General features: G+C 42.7%; 1 protein-coding gene across 7 annotated transcripts in view; it reads left to right on the top strand.

The window, feature by feature from the left end:
* The window catches only part of foxp2 (forkhead box P2), a 116675-nt gene extending 110005 nt beyond the window's left edge, over nt 1-6670 (top strand). For all 7 annotated transcript variants that reach the window (XM_015957454.3, XM_015957436.3, XM_015957462.3 and 4 more), the window contains 2 exons: nt 38-342; nt 3238-6670. In XM_015957454.3, coding sequence (XP_015812940.1) covers nt 38-342; nt 3238-3382 — 450 coding nt within the window. In that variant the 3' untranslated portion in view covers nt 3383-6670. The remainder of the gene's footprint in view (nt 1-37; nt 343-3237) is intronic.
* The last annotated feature ends 7320 nt before the right edge of the window (nt 6671-13990 follow it).

Here is a 13990-nt window from a genome sequence, read left to right as displayed (position 1 = left end):
TCATTTGCAGCCATGTTATCTCTCCCCTGTTCCCTAGGCCGCCCTGGCGGAGACCTCCCTGCCTCTGCTGGGGACCCCCGGGCTCATGAGCAGCGCCGCCGGCCCAATGGGAGGCAGCTGCCACGGCCTCCTCGGGGGAGACCTGTCCGGACACACCGGGTCAAGCCCACCTGGGCTCTTAGGTGGGAGTCCACCTGGACTGCTGGGCATCAGCCCTCCTGGCACGCTGAGTGGCAGCCCCCCCACCATGTTGCATTCGGTCCACGATGAGCTCAATGGCTCACTCGACCACCTGGACACCAACGGACACAGCAGCCCCGGGTACTCCCCTCCGGTACACATGTAAGTTCCTGCAGAACTGCACCCTAAAATACTCTCCCCTCACATCTTTCACTCCTGGTGAAAAACGACGTTTTACTCACAGTGTCAGTACATTTCAGTTGGCGCTGACCCGCGGGGCACAGCTCAGCTTCCAGCCTGGATTATGGGATAAGCTAACTCTTCTCATCCTGAACTGGATGATGTGACTTTATTGTCTTTCCTGCTCTCTAAATCTATTCTTCGCTCATCGTAGAACACACAAGTGTGTAGATTTGAACAGTTTAGCTTCTATATTTAATGCAAGACTCCCTCTATTAATATTTAGCGAGCATTAATTACTTTAAACATCTCCCCCATTTCTCTTTTTCATGTTGCTGAGAGTGTTTTTTTATTTCAAACACTGATCTTGCGTGACTTTCAGAAACATCCAAGGCACAGAAGGCATCACTTTAGAGAAAGACACACACACACACACACACACACGGGCCACGTTTTAAACAAACGACACTTTAAGGCTTCTTGTCCTCTGTCCATCAAACCTCACGTAGCTAAGATGTTAGTTAGCAGCTCCTGTAATGGATAAAGGATGCATTCTGGCCCCATGCAGCTAAATATATTCATGAGAATAAAAGAGTGTTTGCTTAATCCCGCTGAGCGTCTACACGTCCTTATATTTGGGTGTGTTTACCCCTCTCTGAGATGGGCTGGTAAATGGAGCAGACCATCCCCATTCCAGACAGATTCCAGCCTTGCCGCTCCTTAAAGTCATGTAATTTTCAGGAACAGGACAGCACAGACTTTTTATGTTTCCTCGTGCTTTGTGCTCACCGTGGCCACGCCGCCCTGACACCGACACAGGTTGTTACAGAGGAGGAGATGCATCCAGCCATCGTCCACCCGCCACAGCCTCAAAATGGAAGAAATGTGTTATTCCTGACTGGCTTTTTGCTAAATGTGTTTAAATAATAGAGTGGCTTGTAGCGCTCAGCTAAATAGCACGTCACCTCCAAGACCCGTCTCAGGAGGAGAGTCCTTCACACGCCCGAGTTCGTTCAACAGTTACCTAAATGTCTAAAGGTTAATGATGTCTGCATAACCACAGACCTGCTCACCCTGGGCCATGCTGTGTGTGTGTGTGTGTGTGTGTGTGTGTGTGTGTGTGTGTGTGTGTGTGTGTGTGTGTGTGTGTGTGTGTGTGTGTGTGTGTGTGTGTGTGTGTGTGTGTGTGTGTGTGTGTGCATGTATAATAGACTCATGTTCACCCTAAGGGCTTATACCTAAAAGACGTAGTAATACACGGGAAGAGCTAAATTCACAATTAGAGTTCCAGACTTCATCCAGTCGCCCAACTTTGCCAAGATAAACAAAAGATCTGTTTTTAATGAATCTTGGTGAGATTTCATCTCTTTTTCACCGTTTACCATCAGACCCCTGGACTAATGACCTTATTTGCATCCCTGACTCACCCCAGCATGACTGTCGGTGCTAATCTCCAACTGATGTGAGAGCAGGCATCTCAGCCGCATGAGTATTTATGACGGCGTTCACTCCTGAGTGACTCTAATGGCTGCTGGCCATTAAACAGTAAACGGCTCATTCAGGATTTTTAATTAAATGTCAGAAATCTGAGCGTATTTTTTCTTCCGAGCCGCACAAACAAGCTTACAGCTAAAAGCACGAGCCGAGAGGATTCGGCCCGTCAGATGGTTGTTTAATCTGAGACGAGTGAGCAGAAAGAAATACACAGGATGCAAAACTTTGGAGTGTGGAGTGAATGAATGTTTTCAGGTTTTCAGCCTCCCTCCGTAAATCTGACGGACAGAAACAGAAATATTCATCGCTCGGCTTAGATCAGCCTCCTCTTCTCATCCTACCACATCAGAATATTAATTTACATTATTTGGCTCTGAATATTAAAGTCATCTGTACCTTTTAAGAATTCTTTTCAAACTCAGAGCCCCCCCCCCCCCCCCCCTCCCCATTTCCACTGATGAAGGCGGCCCAGGAGAGGCGCATCCTAACGCACCACCCCTTGATAAGTCTCCCTCTCCTTTTCCCGAGTCTGCTGGGATTCTCTGATGCATCCGATGTGTCAGAAATAATTAGGTTTTGTCAGATTTATCATCGTTGCACAAACCCTGCTCCCCGACTACGGCCCCCGATTATGTTATGCCTTGTTTGTGTGTGACAGCATTATTATTCTTGTTAGCGGCCCAACACTTTCCTTTTTTCCCCTCCTTTTTCCTTCCCACTCCTCCGTTGTTCCCAAGCTGTCCTGTGAGCTTCCTGCCCAGCGCTTATTGACAGTGGCTAAAGATATTCATCCATTTAGAGTTGAAAACATGTATCATGGTGTCCGAGCGAACTGCTGGGGCTGAAGTTGATTAATGGCAGAACGTAGCTGCCGGTTTTTCCTCTTGAGGAGCGACACGCACAGCCTCTGCATATTAACGAGTGGCTGTGCTTTCTATTAACTAGATAAAAAAGCCTCTCCTCTACCTTTGCTCCAGGGGGCTCAGGGATGAGAAATTCTCCATTATTTATCATGTGGCCTGTTTTTTACACCCCCTCAATACTTTTTCCCCCTTTTTCATGTATTTCAACCTGGTGTCATCAGTAAACTTTTAAATGCCAAACATGTCTGGAACATCGCGGCTTATCTGCAGCGTTTGTCATGCAATTTTCATGTGCTTACTTACAGTAGACGTGAGGCATCATGTCCAATTAGCGTCTCTCAAACAACATGCTTATGTTATGTACAAGAGAGAATACATGTCATGCTTATGCAGATTTAGAAAAAAAAAGGGAAAAAATGTAGTTATGCTTTAGATTTATACTATTTTGTACCATCGGATGTTTTTCAGCCTTTAAACAGAAAAATTGAGTGTTTTTTTCTCCTACATGTCTCTCTTTAAGGCCACCCATTCACGTGAAGGAGGAGCCTCTCAATATGGATGATGACGACTGTCCGATGTCACTCGTGACGACAGCTAATCACAGTCCGGAGCTGGACGACGACCGGGAGCTGGAGGAAGGGAACCTATCAGAAGACCTGGAGTGACGAGGAGGCCAATTTTCTTACGTTGATGTTTCCCTTCTCCCACACAAACCTGCAAAACTAAAAACAAAAACCACTCCACAGTCCAAAAACACCACAGCTCTTTATCTTTCACCACTGGGACTATTTATTGAGCATGTATCCGATCCAGAGGAACTCTTTGTTGCAGACCTTTGGGTCTCCCAAACGTGACAGACATGAGATGTCTGTTGTACAGGAAAATAAAAGAAACACTAACAAACTCTCTGAGACCTGTTCTATCTGGGGTGGCATGGCCACATACGGGACAGCGAACTCGTGGACGGGGAGGAAACGCAAGACAAATAAGTGAATCATGTTCTGTTGAAAGCTAGCGGCCTCATATACTGCCAAAAAAGAAGACATTTTATGTTTGTGAATAATCTTACCCACAGTAGTCGTTATTGTCTAGAGACAATTGCTGGTTCAATTCAAGTTGTTGCTCTGTTATCATTTGCACAGGAGTAGTCTCAGAAACTTGTGTCACTGCCTGTATGTTGCTATTATTATTATTATTATTATTATTATTAAAACCAGTGTATCATTTATAGCTTTTATTATTTGAAACCATTGTCCATTTCCAATTTAAATTTTTTAAGACGACTGTAAATGCCATTCCCCGAAACACAACCAGTACTAAGACTGTTGCAACTGTCCAGAAAAAAAAGTTGGCTTCCAGTTTTGTCCGTGATTAAAAAAAAAAAAGGAAACCAACTGGAAACAAAGAAAGTTTGTTGAAAAAGCCTAATTTTACGAAACAAATGCATTTCTGCTAATTTTCTTCTTGCTCTTCTTACCTCGGCGTTCTTAAAGCTTTGTCTACCTGGCAACAGTCACAGGCAACAGCTAGAAACCAAAGCCAACGTTAGCAATGGCCAATAGCTTACAAACAGAAGCCGCCAAACTCTTCTTGTTCCGCCTTCTGTGACTTTAAACTAGAGAAGCTTTCGCTCCGCAAACTACCTTGGGTTAACCTCTGGGATTGTTTACCTTAGACCTATACAAATATTAGAACCACAGAGCAGAAACAAATGCTGATGTTCTTTTGTTTCCTTTAAATGTCCATTTTGGTGATCTTCTGCCAGGCGTTCTGCAGGTAAAAGTGATGTGATATTTCAGCTGCAAAGCATTTCTTTTCTTTTTTTTATGCTGGTAGAGAGCAGCCAACTGTAAAGGTGGAAAATGACCAAAATCTTCAGCGGAAGTGCAGAAACATTGTGTTGTTGTGAAATTTTGTTTTGTTTTTTCCATTTTTTTTTTTGGTCACGCCATGCATGTCGGACGTTTTCTACCTTGATTGTTTGGCAGATATTTTTGAAGCTGGTGAACATGTTGTTGTTTTAATCGGGACTGTCACGTCTTTTACTTCCGTGGAGGTTTTTCTTCTGAGCCGCATCGAAACTGAAAAACAATGCTAACCAAACATGAAAAATATCTAGTGAAGCCAAATAATTTCAAGCTAATATGAAACGATGTGGCTTGGTCACCGCGCAGAAGCAAACAGGAATAGCCATTGCAGAAGAGGATATCAAAGGTAACCTTTTCTAGGTGATATTTGCTTTAATTTAAATACTCATAATGTGTGTGTGCGTGCGTGTGTGTGTGTGTGTGTTTGGGGGGATGTCATGCTTTCTGAACTAAACATGGTCTGTATAGGAAGCCAGCTTTTTATAAAACACACACTGTATTCACCGATTTTAGTGGAAACTGCGTCCCATGGTTTTTCCTCTCAGCCTATGTCATCTAGAGAAGTGTTGTTGCTTTAATGGTCGTTTGTTTTCAGTAAACCAAAGTTACACAAACTTCTGCCTCCTCTTGTATGGGATAAAGAAAAACAACAACTACACACGCACACACTGAGAAAGACCCTGACTTTCAACCGTCTGCAGAAAAAACATCAGAGAACCATCCGCTTGACCTGACCAAAATGGAGACACACTGTGCTTATTGTTGCTTTCTAGTGTAAGGCAAACAGCCCAGGAACTGTTGAGAAAAGGGCCCAGAACAATTATTATTATTATTATTATTATTATTATTATCCCATCAATACAGAGCTGGAGTCAGCAAAAACGACTTGAATATGTGTTTTAAATAATCCTACCACACCAAATAGCAACAACGTGTCATGGAAAAAAAGGGTTCTCCCACTTACCCAAAAAGGCTTTCTAAAAGCTTCTACCTCTGCACAACAAACAAATTCAGAGCAATTAAACCTGATTGCACGAAAACACCACAAGAGCTGTTACACTTTACTAGTGGCTCGTTTACATTCCCGGCGTCAAGAAACACGGAGGATGTGCATCGTAACAGGTTGTCCGCAAACATTTGTAGAATGATGATGTATAGATTACCTGTAAGGGAGTATTGTGTTTTAAAATGCATGTCTAAAAAGAATTATTTGGTGGACTGGAAAAAAAAAACAATAATAAAAAGAATATCATGAAGTGCATCAGGACGATGGCCTAAATGTACAACACGTGCATTACCTCAGAGGGATAAAACCTGTCAGCCACAGAATGCATATTACCTGTAGATTTGCATGGGTTTTGTATAAATTAAATAAAAGAAAAAAAAGTCTAAAATAGTTGCTTGCACATAATACCAGAAAGACCTCCAGAACTGCGATCTTGCTCCTCCACTAGAATTTAGGATTGTCTGGATTTTCTGGGTTGATTTTGTCTGTATTTTGATAACTGTGCATACTTATGTAAAAAGGACCCAAAAAAACAGAAAAAGAAGAAAAAAAATACATGTTGGTGGACCCATAAATTTACCAGGCTTTTTTCTAAGAGGAAAAAAAATCTGTGTTTCTTTTCCGACTTACCTGAATTTTTACTGTTTCATTGCTCGCTAAGAATAGCAAACCTGCTTTTTTCTGCATCTGCTTTGCGTAGCTGTAAGGCTTAACCTAATGTGTGTATTTATTGCTTGTACCTCTGTGCATACTTTATGAAGCATTATGTCTGGCAGTTGAGTCATGTATCCTTTCTACTGCTATCCTTCTCTAAGAATTGAGAATATGATCCCCCTATGTATACAGTAAATTGGGACCGTAGCAAACATATGTTTATGTAATTGGTGATTTTTTTTATTTTTATTTCCTTTTAATCGAGATTCAACAACCTTTTTTTATACTTCTCATTACTGTGTACTGTGTCCATATGTTAAAGGTTCTCCGACATTAGAAGGTCATGGTTGAGAATTGTAACAGACATTATTTTCTGTATTCATGGCATTTCACTGCTGAATAAAATAAAGGACCAAAACTTGGAATTTGAAAAAGCAGCTGTCTACCTCCGGCATCAGAGAGTAAATATTTTCCCTCTGCCATCTATCTTTTATTCTACAAAGGCACAGCCATGAAAATCTAGCTGGCATTACACTTTAAAGGTTTCAGGAGCTGCTGCTGCTTCGGAGATGTGAAGGAGAGAAAAGCAGAACAATTAAAGTTTAATGTATATGTTACAGGCTTTTCTCTTTTTTTTTTTTTTGAGTCTTGTTTAGAGGAGTGGGACAAGGCGATGTGTTGCCCACCCCTCTGGACCTGTAATGGGTTTAGCCTGTGTATGATTCCAGCGCGCTGCTTTCATGAGTCCCAGCATACACCCAAATGCTGCTGTGGACTCTTTGAATGGCTTCAGCTCTGCTTCCTTTTTGGACAGCGTGCTGCTTAAGTGGTTTTGGTGCAAGCCGTGTTATTAAGTCCATTGGCACATTAAAATAAAAGAATCTAACCATCAAGGTTCCGCATCGTGTAGAGGAAACAAAGACGTGAAATTGCATCAGGCACTTTTCATTTTCAACCCGTTTTCAGAACAGCGGTTTCTCCTTTGAAAGAAAAGAAAAACAGAAACAAGCTTTTCATCCTCACCGTTGATGGATGTTGACTGGCTGACAGGTGGTGTGGCTAAATCAACTCCAACAGACCTACTACACCTTGTCGGTCATGGAGCAACCACACACAACTGACACACTCATTGAGATTCAAACCGAACCTACGACCATGACCAATGGCTTGCCCATTAGCTCGCCTGTATGCTTAGATCCTCCGACATGTTCCAAAGGCTGCTCCGAGGGAAGCCTCTGAATCCCATCCACTGGTCATTTAATCGTAACACTGATGCATGTTCTTGTGCTGTATGATGTCCCATGAGAAAGTCGGGAAAACAACAGCAGTTTTCATAAAGGCTCGTCTCCCCCGCACCCCTACCAATGACAGTCCCAGACACCAGCCATGGCAGGCCCCTGTTATCTCCTCAGCAATGGCGTTCCACAGCATTAGCTAGCTCGCAAGGCACTTGTCTTCCGTACTATTTATGCACTTGGAAGTGTTTGTGAATTCAAGTGAGGGATTGCATACAGAGCGCAACAAGGCCCGCTGTGTACTACACAACATCAGAGGGAGCTCCAACATTAAAGTGGGAGAGCTCCTACTATAGACCCCTCTTTCAAAGGCCATGAAATAATAATGGGTTGTGGTTAGAGAGGTATCCGTGAGTCACACTGGCTGCTTTTCATAAAGTGGAGTTATTTACAGTGCAATGAATAAAAGAAAGGGAAGCTGGTGGTGCAAGCCTTTTCCACATGAATGGTGGGGAAGAAAAAGTCCCCCCCCCCCCCCCCCCCCATGTAGAGTGGCAGTGCAGTATACAGCGAGACATGCTGGCAGTGCCTCTGAACAAGGATTCGTTTCTAAAGGATAAATAAACAAGTAAATGTTTTGGAAGATTTATAGAAGTGTTTTACTCTCCTATTGTGTGCTGGAGGAAAAGAGTGAAAGTCATTTTATGTTGAAGCTTGACTAGACGTGGATTTGCTTTTCAAGTAGAATGGCTGCAAAGTGAGAAAGGCCGGTTTTCATTTTCATACCTTTGGCTAAATGAGTTCAAACCAGGGTTTGAACTACGGGGGAGCTAGGGGGAGCCCGGTGATTGGATGGACGACTCCCCCCACCCCCGCTCTTAAGGCACGGGGCTAGCCCAAAAGCCCTGGTTCACGCCAATGACTGTGGAAGGCTAAATTGAATTGTGGAAAGTTACAGAAAAGTGGTAAAAGTCTGTAAATAAGACAAAAGATGCTTAAAGGCCAAGTTATTTTACTAGCTGTTTTTAAATAAGTGTTTAGAGTTTAACATGCAGGCTAAATGTGAAATTAGTCTTCTGCCCCTATTTCTTGCATTAGCTTCTGACAGAAAATAGTTGGGGAAACACTCAGATTAGAAAAGTCAGACAGATCTACATCATGCTGAAAATTTGCGTTCAGGGACTCGTCCATCTTGGCTCGTGATGAGGAAGGCTGTTGTTGGTTTAGCGTCCAGGAGAGAGCAGAGCACATCTCAGCCTAGTAGAAGCTAACCATTAGCATTAGCAACTCCTTCAGGCTTGTGTTACTTCTGGAGATAAAACATCAACTTTGCAAAGCAAACTAAGTCCATGGTAGAGCCGCGTTGCTCTTGGCCAGTCAGAGGTGAGATGTCCAAAAATCAGGAAAAATGACTCCAAATCCTGTCGTCTTCTGCTCTGGCTTACATGCTGAAGCAGGAACGTCAGAGCTTCTTCCTGTTAGCAGAAGCTAACAACTGGCAGCAGTTTTGCTTGTCAATATATTTAAGACGAACCATAAGCTTTCAATAAATCTCTCTGGTCTCACTGTTTCACCATCAACTCCCAAGACAGGTTTAATTAGTTCAGAGTTCTTATATAGACAAACATTGTACAGGTGAGTCTCATCCTGACAATCACTTCTGTGCATCTGATTGGCGGCTGTTGTACAGAACACAACAGGAAATGCCTTCAAAATAAAAGTCTGACAAGTTGAGCGCATGAAACATGACTCATGGCTCAACACTTCCAAAAGAGATCGACTCACAAGGCATTCACTTATACTAGAGACCATTGCAAAAGGCCTGGATGGAAAAAAGAGTGAGCTTGGTTTTTAAACTGGTGTCAGTTTGAAATCTGTTTCACTGTACTTGCAATTTTAGTTTAATCTATGGCAAAACTTTACCTTTCATGGCCTTTATACAAACATACTAAGATTATATTGAACTTTTTACCACATGGATATTGAAAAAAATTGTCATAAACCACAAACTGCTGACAAAAAAACACATTTGGTGTTTGATTTGCTCCAAATAGCCACAGCGGGAAAATGTCATAAAATGCATCAGGATTTATATCATTATTGCAATTTTCAACACTATTGCACTTAGATATTTTCTTATTATTGTGGAGCCGTAGAATAAATGTATATTAAAACAATGTTTTAATTCATCATTGTTATTTAGTTGTTTTTTCCCTGTCTTACTTGGTATTAGAGAAATAATTAATACATTTCCTACTGTGAATTATTTTAAGTGGACATGAAAGTTGCCTTACAGCCACATGGGCTTGTCCACTCTTTGTGGAAAAACAGAAATTCTGCACAATTCAAAGCGTCAGCTGGGACTTTGTATGGGTTTAGAGCAGGGGTGTCAAACTCATTTTAGCTCAGGGGCCACATTGAGGGAAATCTAGTCTCAAGTGGGCCGGACCGGTAAATTAAAAACAGCTTCAGATTGTTTTCTTTGTTTTAATACAATCAATAAAAAACAAGGCTGGAGCCTGAGGACAGTGTATCCAAAGTAGTACAAGTACAACACCTGAAGTGTACTTGAAAATTTGAAAAAAAAAAAAAAAATCAATAAATAAAAAAACATTCCTTAGTGATCCAAAGAACTTTCAGATCACATGGCTAGATCAGTTTCATGCAGCACTTAAAGTATATTTGATTCATTTTACTTAACATCTTTTAGCTTTCACCAGCACATCAACATCAGAAGTCACATCCTGAGTGGCGGCCAAATTCAGGATGGGATTCAAGTTCTTGTGTGAGCCTTGAGCGCAGCTTTGTTTTATTTATACTCATTACAGAGAAAACTTGCTCACAAAGATAAGTTTGTTTTCACTCTACATTGTAAAGTATGAAAATAAAGTTTACACAACCATCTCGCGGGCCGGATTTAACCCGCTTACGGGCCGGATCTGGCCCGCGGGCCGTACATTTGACACCCCTGGTTTAGAGTGAATGCTTTGGATTTAACCAAAAGTGCCAGAAGGGATGATGTGTGTGCATACTAGCTGAAGAAATGTATGTGAGTGTGTTTTTAAGAAAGCCGAGCACTGGTGAGGCACATATCTCAACGCATTCCAGCACAATAGCCCTTAGCCCACCTCCTGAACATCTAAGTTGAACTCTGAGCATCATTCGTTTCATCTCCAACACCGACCAATTAGGTCAATTTATGAGCCGTGGCCTTGTGGGACCGAGTGGTAAATATCTCTAGTTTCAGCTTATTGATTAAGAGCAGACTCTGTCTCGGTCACTACTGACCTGACCATGCGTGTCGGCTGCCTGGAAGACTCTCTTGCCCCCAGGCTGCAAAATTGCCTGCTAAATAGTCCGAGACGATGGCAGCGCTAATTGAGATCATCATTATTATAATTGTGAGTCTTGAAAAGAGCGTCTTAAATAATTTGCATTGCTCTCAAGTTGATATTGGATGCAGAGGAAAAATAATTGCATGGCTCAGAGGCATGACCATTGGATGAGGATTGGGTCGGACTCTTATTTGGGTCCCAAAAGGGCACTTCATGCCGGACCGGTCTGTTCCAGCACCCGTGGATGTGGGAACGTCAGTTGTCAAAGATGTCAGAATACAAATCCTACAAAATCAAACTATTCCAGCCCAAAGTGAACTCTACCATCCCTCTTAAATCAGCTGGTGGATAATGTCCATAGAGCTGCTGGGACACACACATCACAAGAACCTTGGTGTACAGAGTGGTGCAGATGTGCTGCGCATGCGTCATTGTGATGTATGCAAGAAAGAAAAGTCTATTTCTCCAACTGAAACAAGGGATTAACCCAACAAAATGGTGAGAAACTGCTGATATTCATGAATTTTTGCCTGTGGCATTATCTGACACACACACACACACACACACACACACACACACACACACACACACACACACACACACACACACACACACGCACATCATCAGGTCCCCCTCCTCCTGTCTCCCATACACAATCATCCAAAGGCACAAAGGAGGCTGAAAAAATCTCTAATGAGCATGATATGGTAACATGAAATTACCTTTTATTTGTTTGTTTTCTGCTCTAATAACAACAACAATATGGCTTCCAGGCTTCCAGATTATTTAAATCCTCTTAAAACCCTTTCCTCTGCTTTTTCCCTCCTTTTCTGACATTAAACCAAATTTTGTGTCCCTCATTCCCGTCTGAGTTCTGATAAATAAACATTTGGCATTGCAGATGGGTGGAGAGGTTATGTTGGGGGGAAAAATGGGAACCATCATCATTAACCCGTTGTAATCACATCTGGTGCTAATCACCGATTCATAATGGAATTTATAATGGAGTGATTTCAATTATCTAGCACCACTGGCAGCATATAGAGTCCTCAAAATTAAATTAGAACAATGCGTTAGAAAATCTTTGTCCAAATTTGAGTGATTTTGATGCTTTTTATTATTTATTTGTGGAAACTTTGGGGGGAAAGTTTGGGCTTTGTTGGGAATTGAAGCGTCCCGTAAGCAGGAAAACCTTGGGTGTTGATTTGGAGGTTGGTGCGGAATATTAGGGGAGAAAAAAAATCCAACATTAGTAAGGAATGGTGGGTTAAATCACTTACTGAAGATTTTTAATGACATTTCAGTGTTCCCTGTATAATTACTCTTCATCTGAGATGGGCCGTAATGCTGTTGGACAGTCGCGGTTCAGGCTCGCTAGCTCGCTTCATTAGCGTGTCATTCCTATTTCACATCAGAGGCTTTAATTGTAATGCTGAATATGCACCGCTCTCCACAGAAGCCTAATCAAAAAGGATCCACTTGTATTATTAATATCAGAAATCAGCCCGCTTGCTATTTTTCTCCCGTTTTTTTATAAATAAAAGAATACAGACGCATAAATCAGCTGTCATTTATTAGCTTGGCCCTGGCATATCCGCTAGACATGCACGCGGGGCCGGCCCCACCCCACCTCTGTTCTTTCCTGCATCACTCATCAAGATTTAAAAAAGAATGAAAGACAGACGAGAGGAGACGAGAGGAGAGGGTGAAAAAATGCATTAAATATACATACTAATTTGAACGTGAAGTAATCAGATTGCAATGCAGGTGACACCTGGTGCTGAAGAAGAAGGCGGACAGCTGGCAGTGGGAAGGGGACGGAGAGGTTAACAGGCAGGGGGAAAAGGGAAAAGATGGCAGGACTGAGATTTGCATTCAAAGAGCAAACAGCAGGAGAGAAAACCGCAACAGCGCAGCAGAAAGCGTGCTTTTAAAGATGACTCGGCGAGAGCTGAGAGAGGCTTTGCACAGGTCGTGCTGACCAACCGGAATAAGATCCTGCAGCGATCAGAGTCAAACCGCACCGAGCTGCTAATCTGCATCTGTGGAAGTGTTTGTTCAAAACAGCAAAACCTGAAACTTTGAAAAAGTTACCTGAAGGAGGACAGGATGCTGTTAAACATCTTTGGGTTTTTATGCTGTGCTGTTGCCTCAGCAGGCAGCGTAAAGCTAATGTCTCCTGACAAGCCACGAATTAGGTCATGCAGTCTAATCGGAAGGTCAAACAAAAAAAAACAAATCTTCATCAACAAGTTGTGAATTTAGGGTCATTTCTGCCACGCGTGCTTCCACAAACACCTAAATCTGCACGAGAATCTTTCACCAACTGCTTTTAAGCAACTTTCCGTCAGAATGGGAATACAAAAGTAGTCGCTTAGAGAAAACGCTGTCACGTTGAATTACCAGAGACACGAAAACGAATGACAGCTTCAGGTGGATGAGACAGACATCAATTGTTAATTAGATAATAGGAAGACAGACATTAATTAGATATTAATGTGGAGACTCCATGTGCAGTCTTCCCTCTCCCAGTCACATCCTTTCCTTGAGTTTTTAACTACAGCGAGCTAATTCTGGACGCACCGCCGTCCACTCGTTGGATGTCCTCCCACATCCGCAAAGAGCAAGGTTAAAATGTTGTTTCTGCTCCTGGTTGAGCTCTAACTCTGTTTCAGTTGCCCCAGCTGGGTAAAAACATGTTTCAAAACTGCTTTTTAAGCATTTAAACCCACGGCGATGCTGCCTTCCAGGCCCAAATCTTTGTACGCGGCGGTGGTGGCAAGGTGCAACGTTTCTTGCATCATGTAAACAGGCCATTAGGGATGTTGCACATCAAGTCAGTGTCAACACACAAGCAGGGGACTCGGTGGCGCTTCCGGAGGAGGTGTGTGTAAACTCCACACACAGCGACTGATGAAAAGGCGAGAGGCAAGAAAGGTAAGCAGAAAGTAAATTACTGTTCAGTGTACTGTAGGCGTTAGCAGCCTGGGAGAAGGCAGGGAGGGAAATGATAGTGGCAGTAGAGGAGGGGGGGTGCTTAAGTGCAGGTCAGCTCCATTACCTGAGTCCAGCGTGTCTCTCTCACATCCTGAACATACATATATAACCCCAGCTTGATGATATTCTCTCCCAATCTCGCTCGTTTCCACTGCGAACCTCTTTGATCTGTGATTTG

This window comes from Nothobranchius furzeri, chromosome 1 (assembly GCF_043380555.1).
Source record: "Nothobranchius furzeri strain GRZ-AD chromosome 1, NfurGRZ-RIMD1, whole genome shotgun sequence".
In the NCBI taxonomy this organism is placed as follows: domain Eukaryota; kingdom Metazoa; phylum Chordata; class Actinopteri; order Cyprinodontiformes; family Nothobranchiidae; genus Nothobranchius; species Nothobranchius furzeri.
The sequence above is the reverse complement of the archived record's forward strand: the minus strand, read 5'-3'. Positions and strand labels throughout refer to the sequence as shown.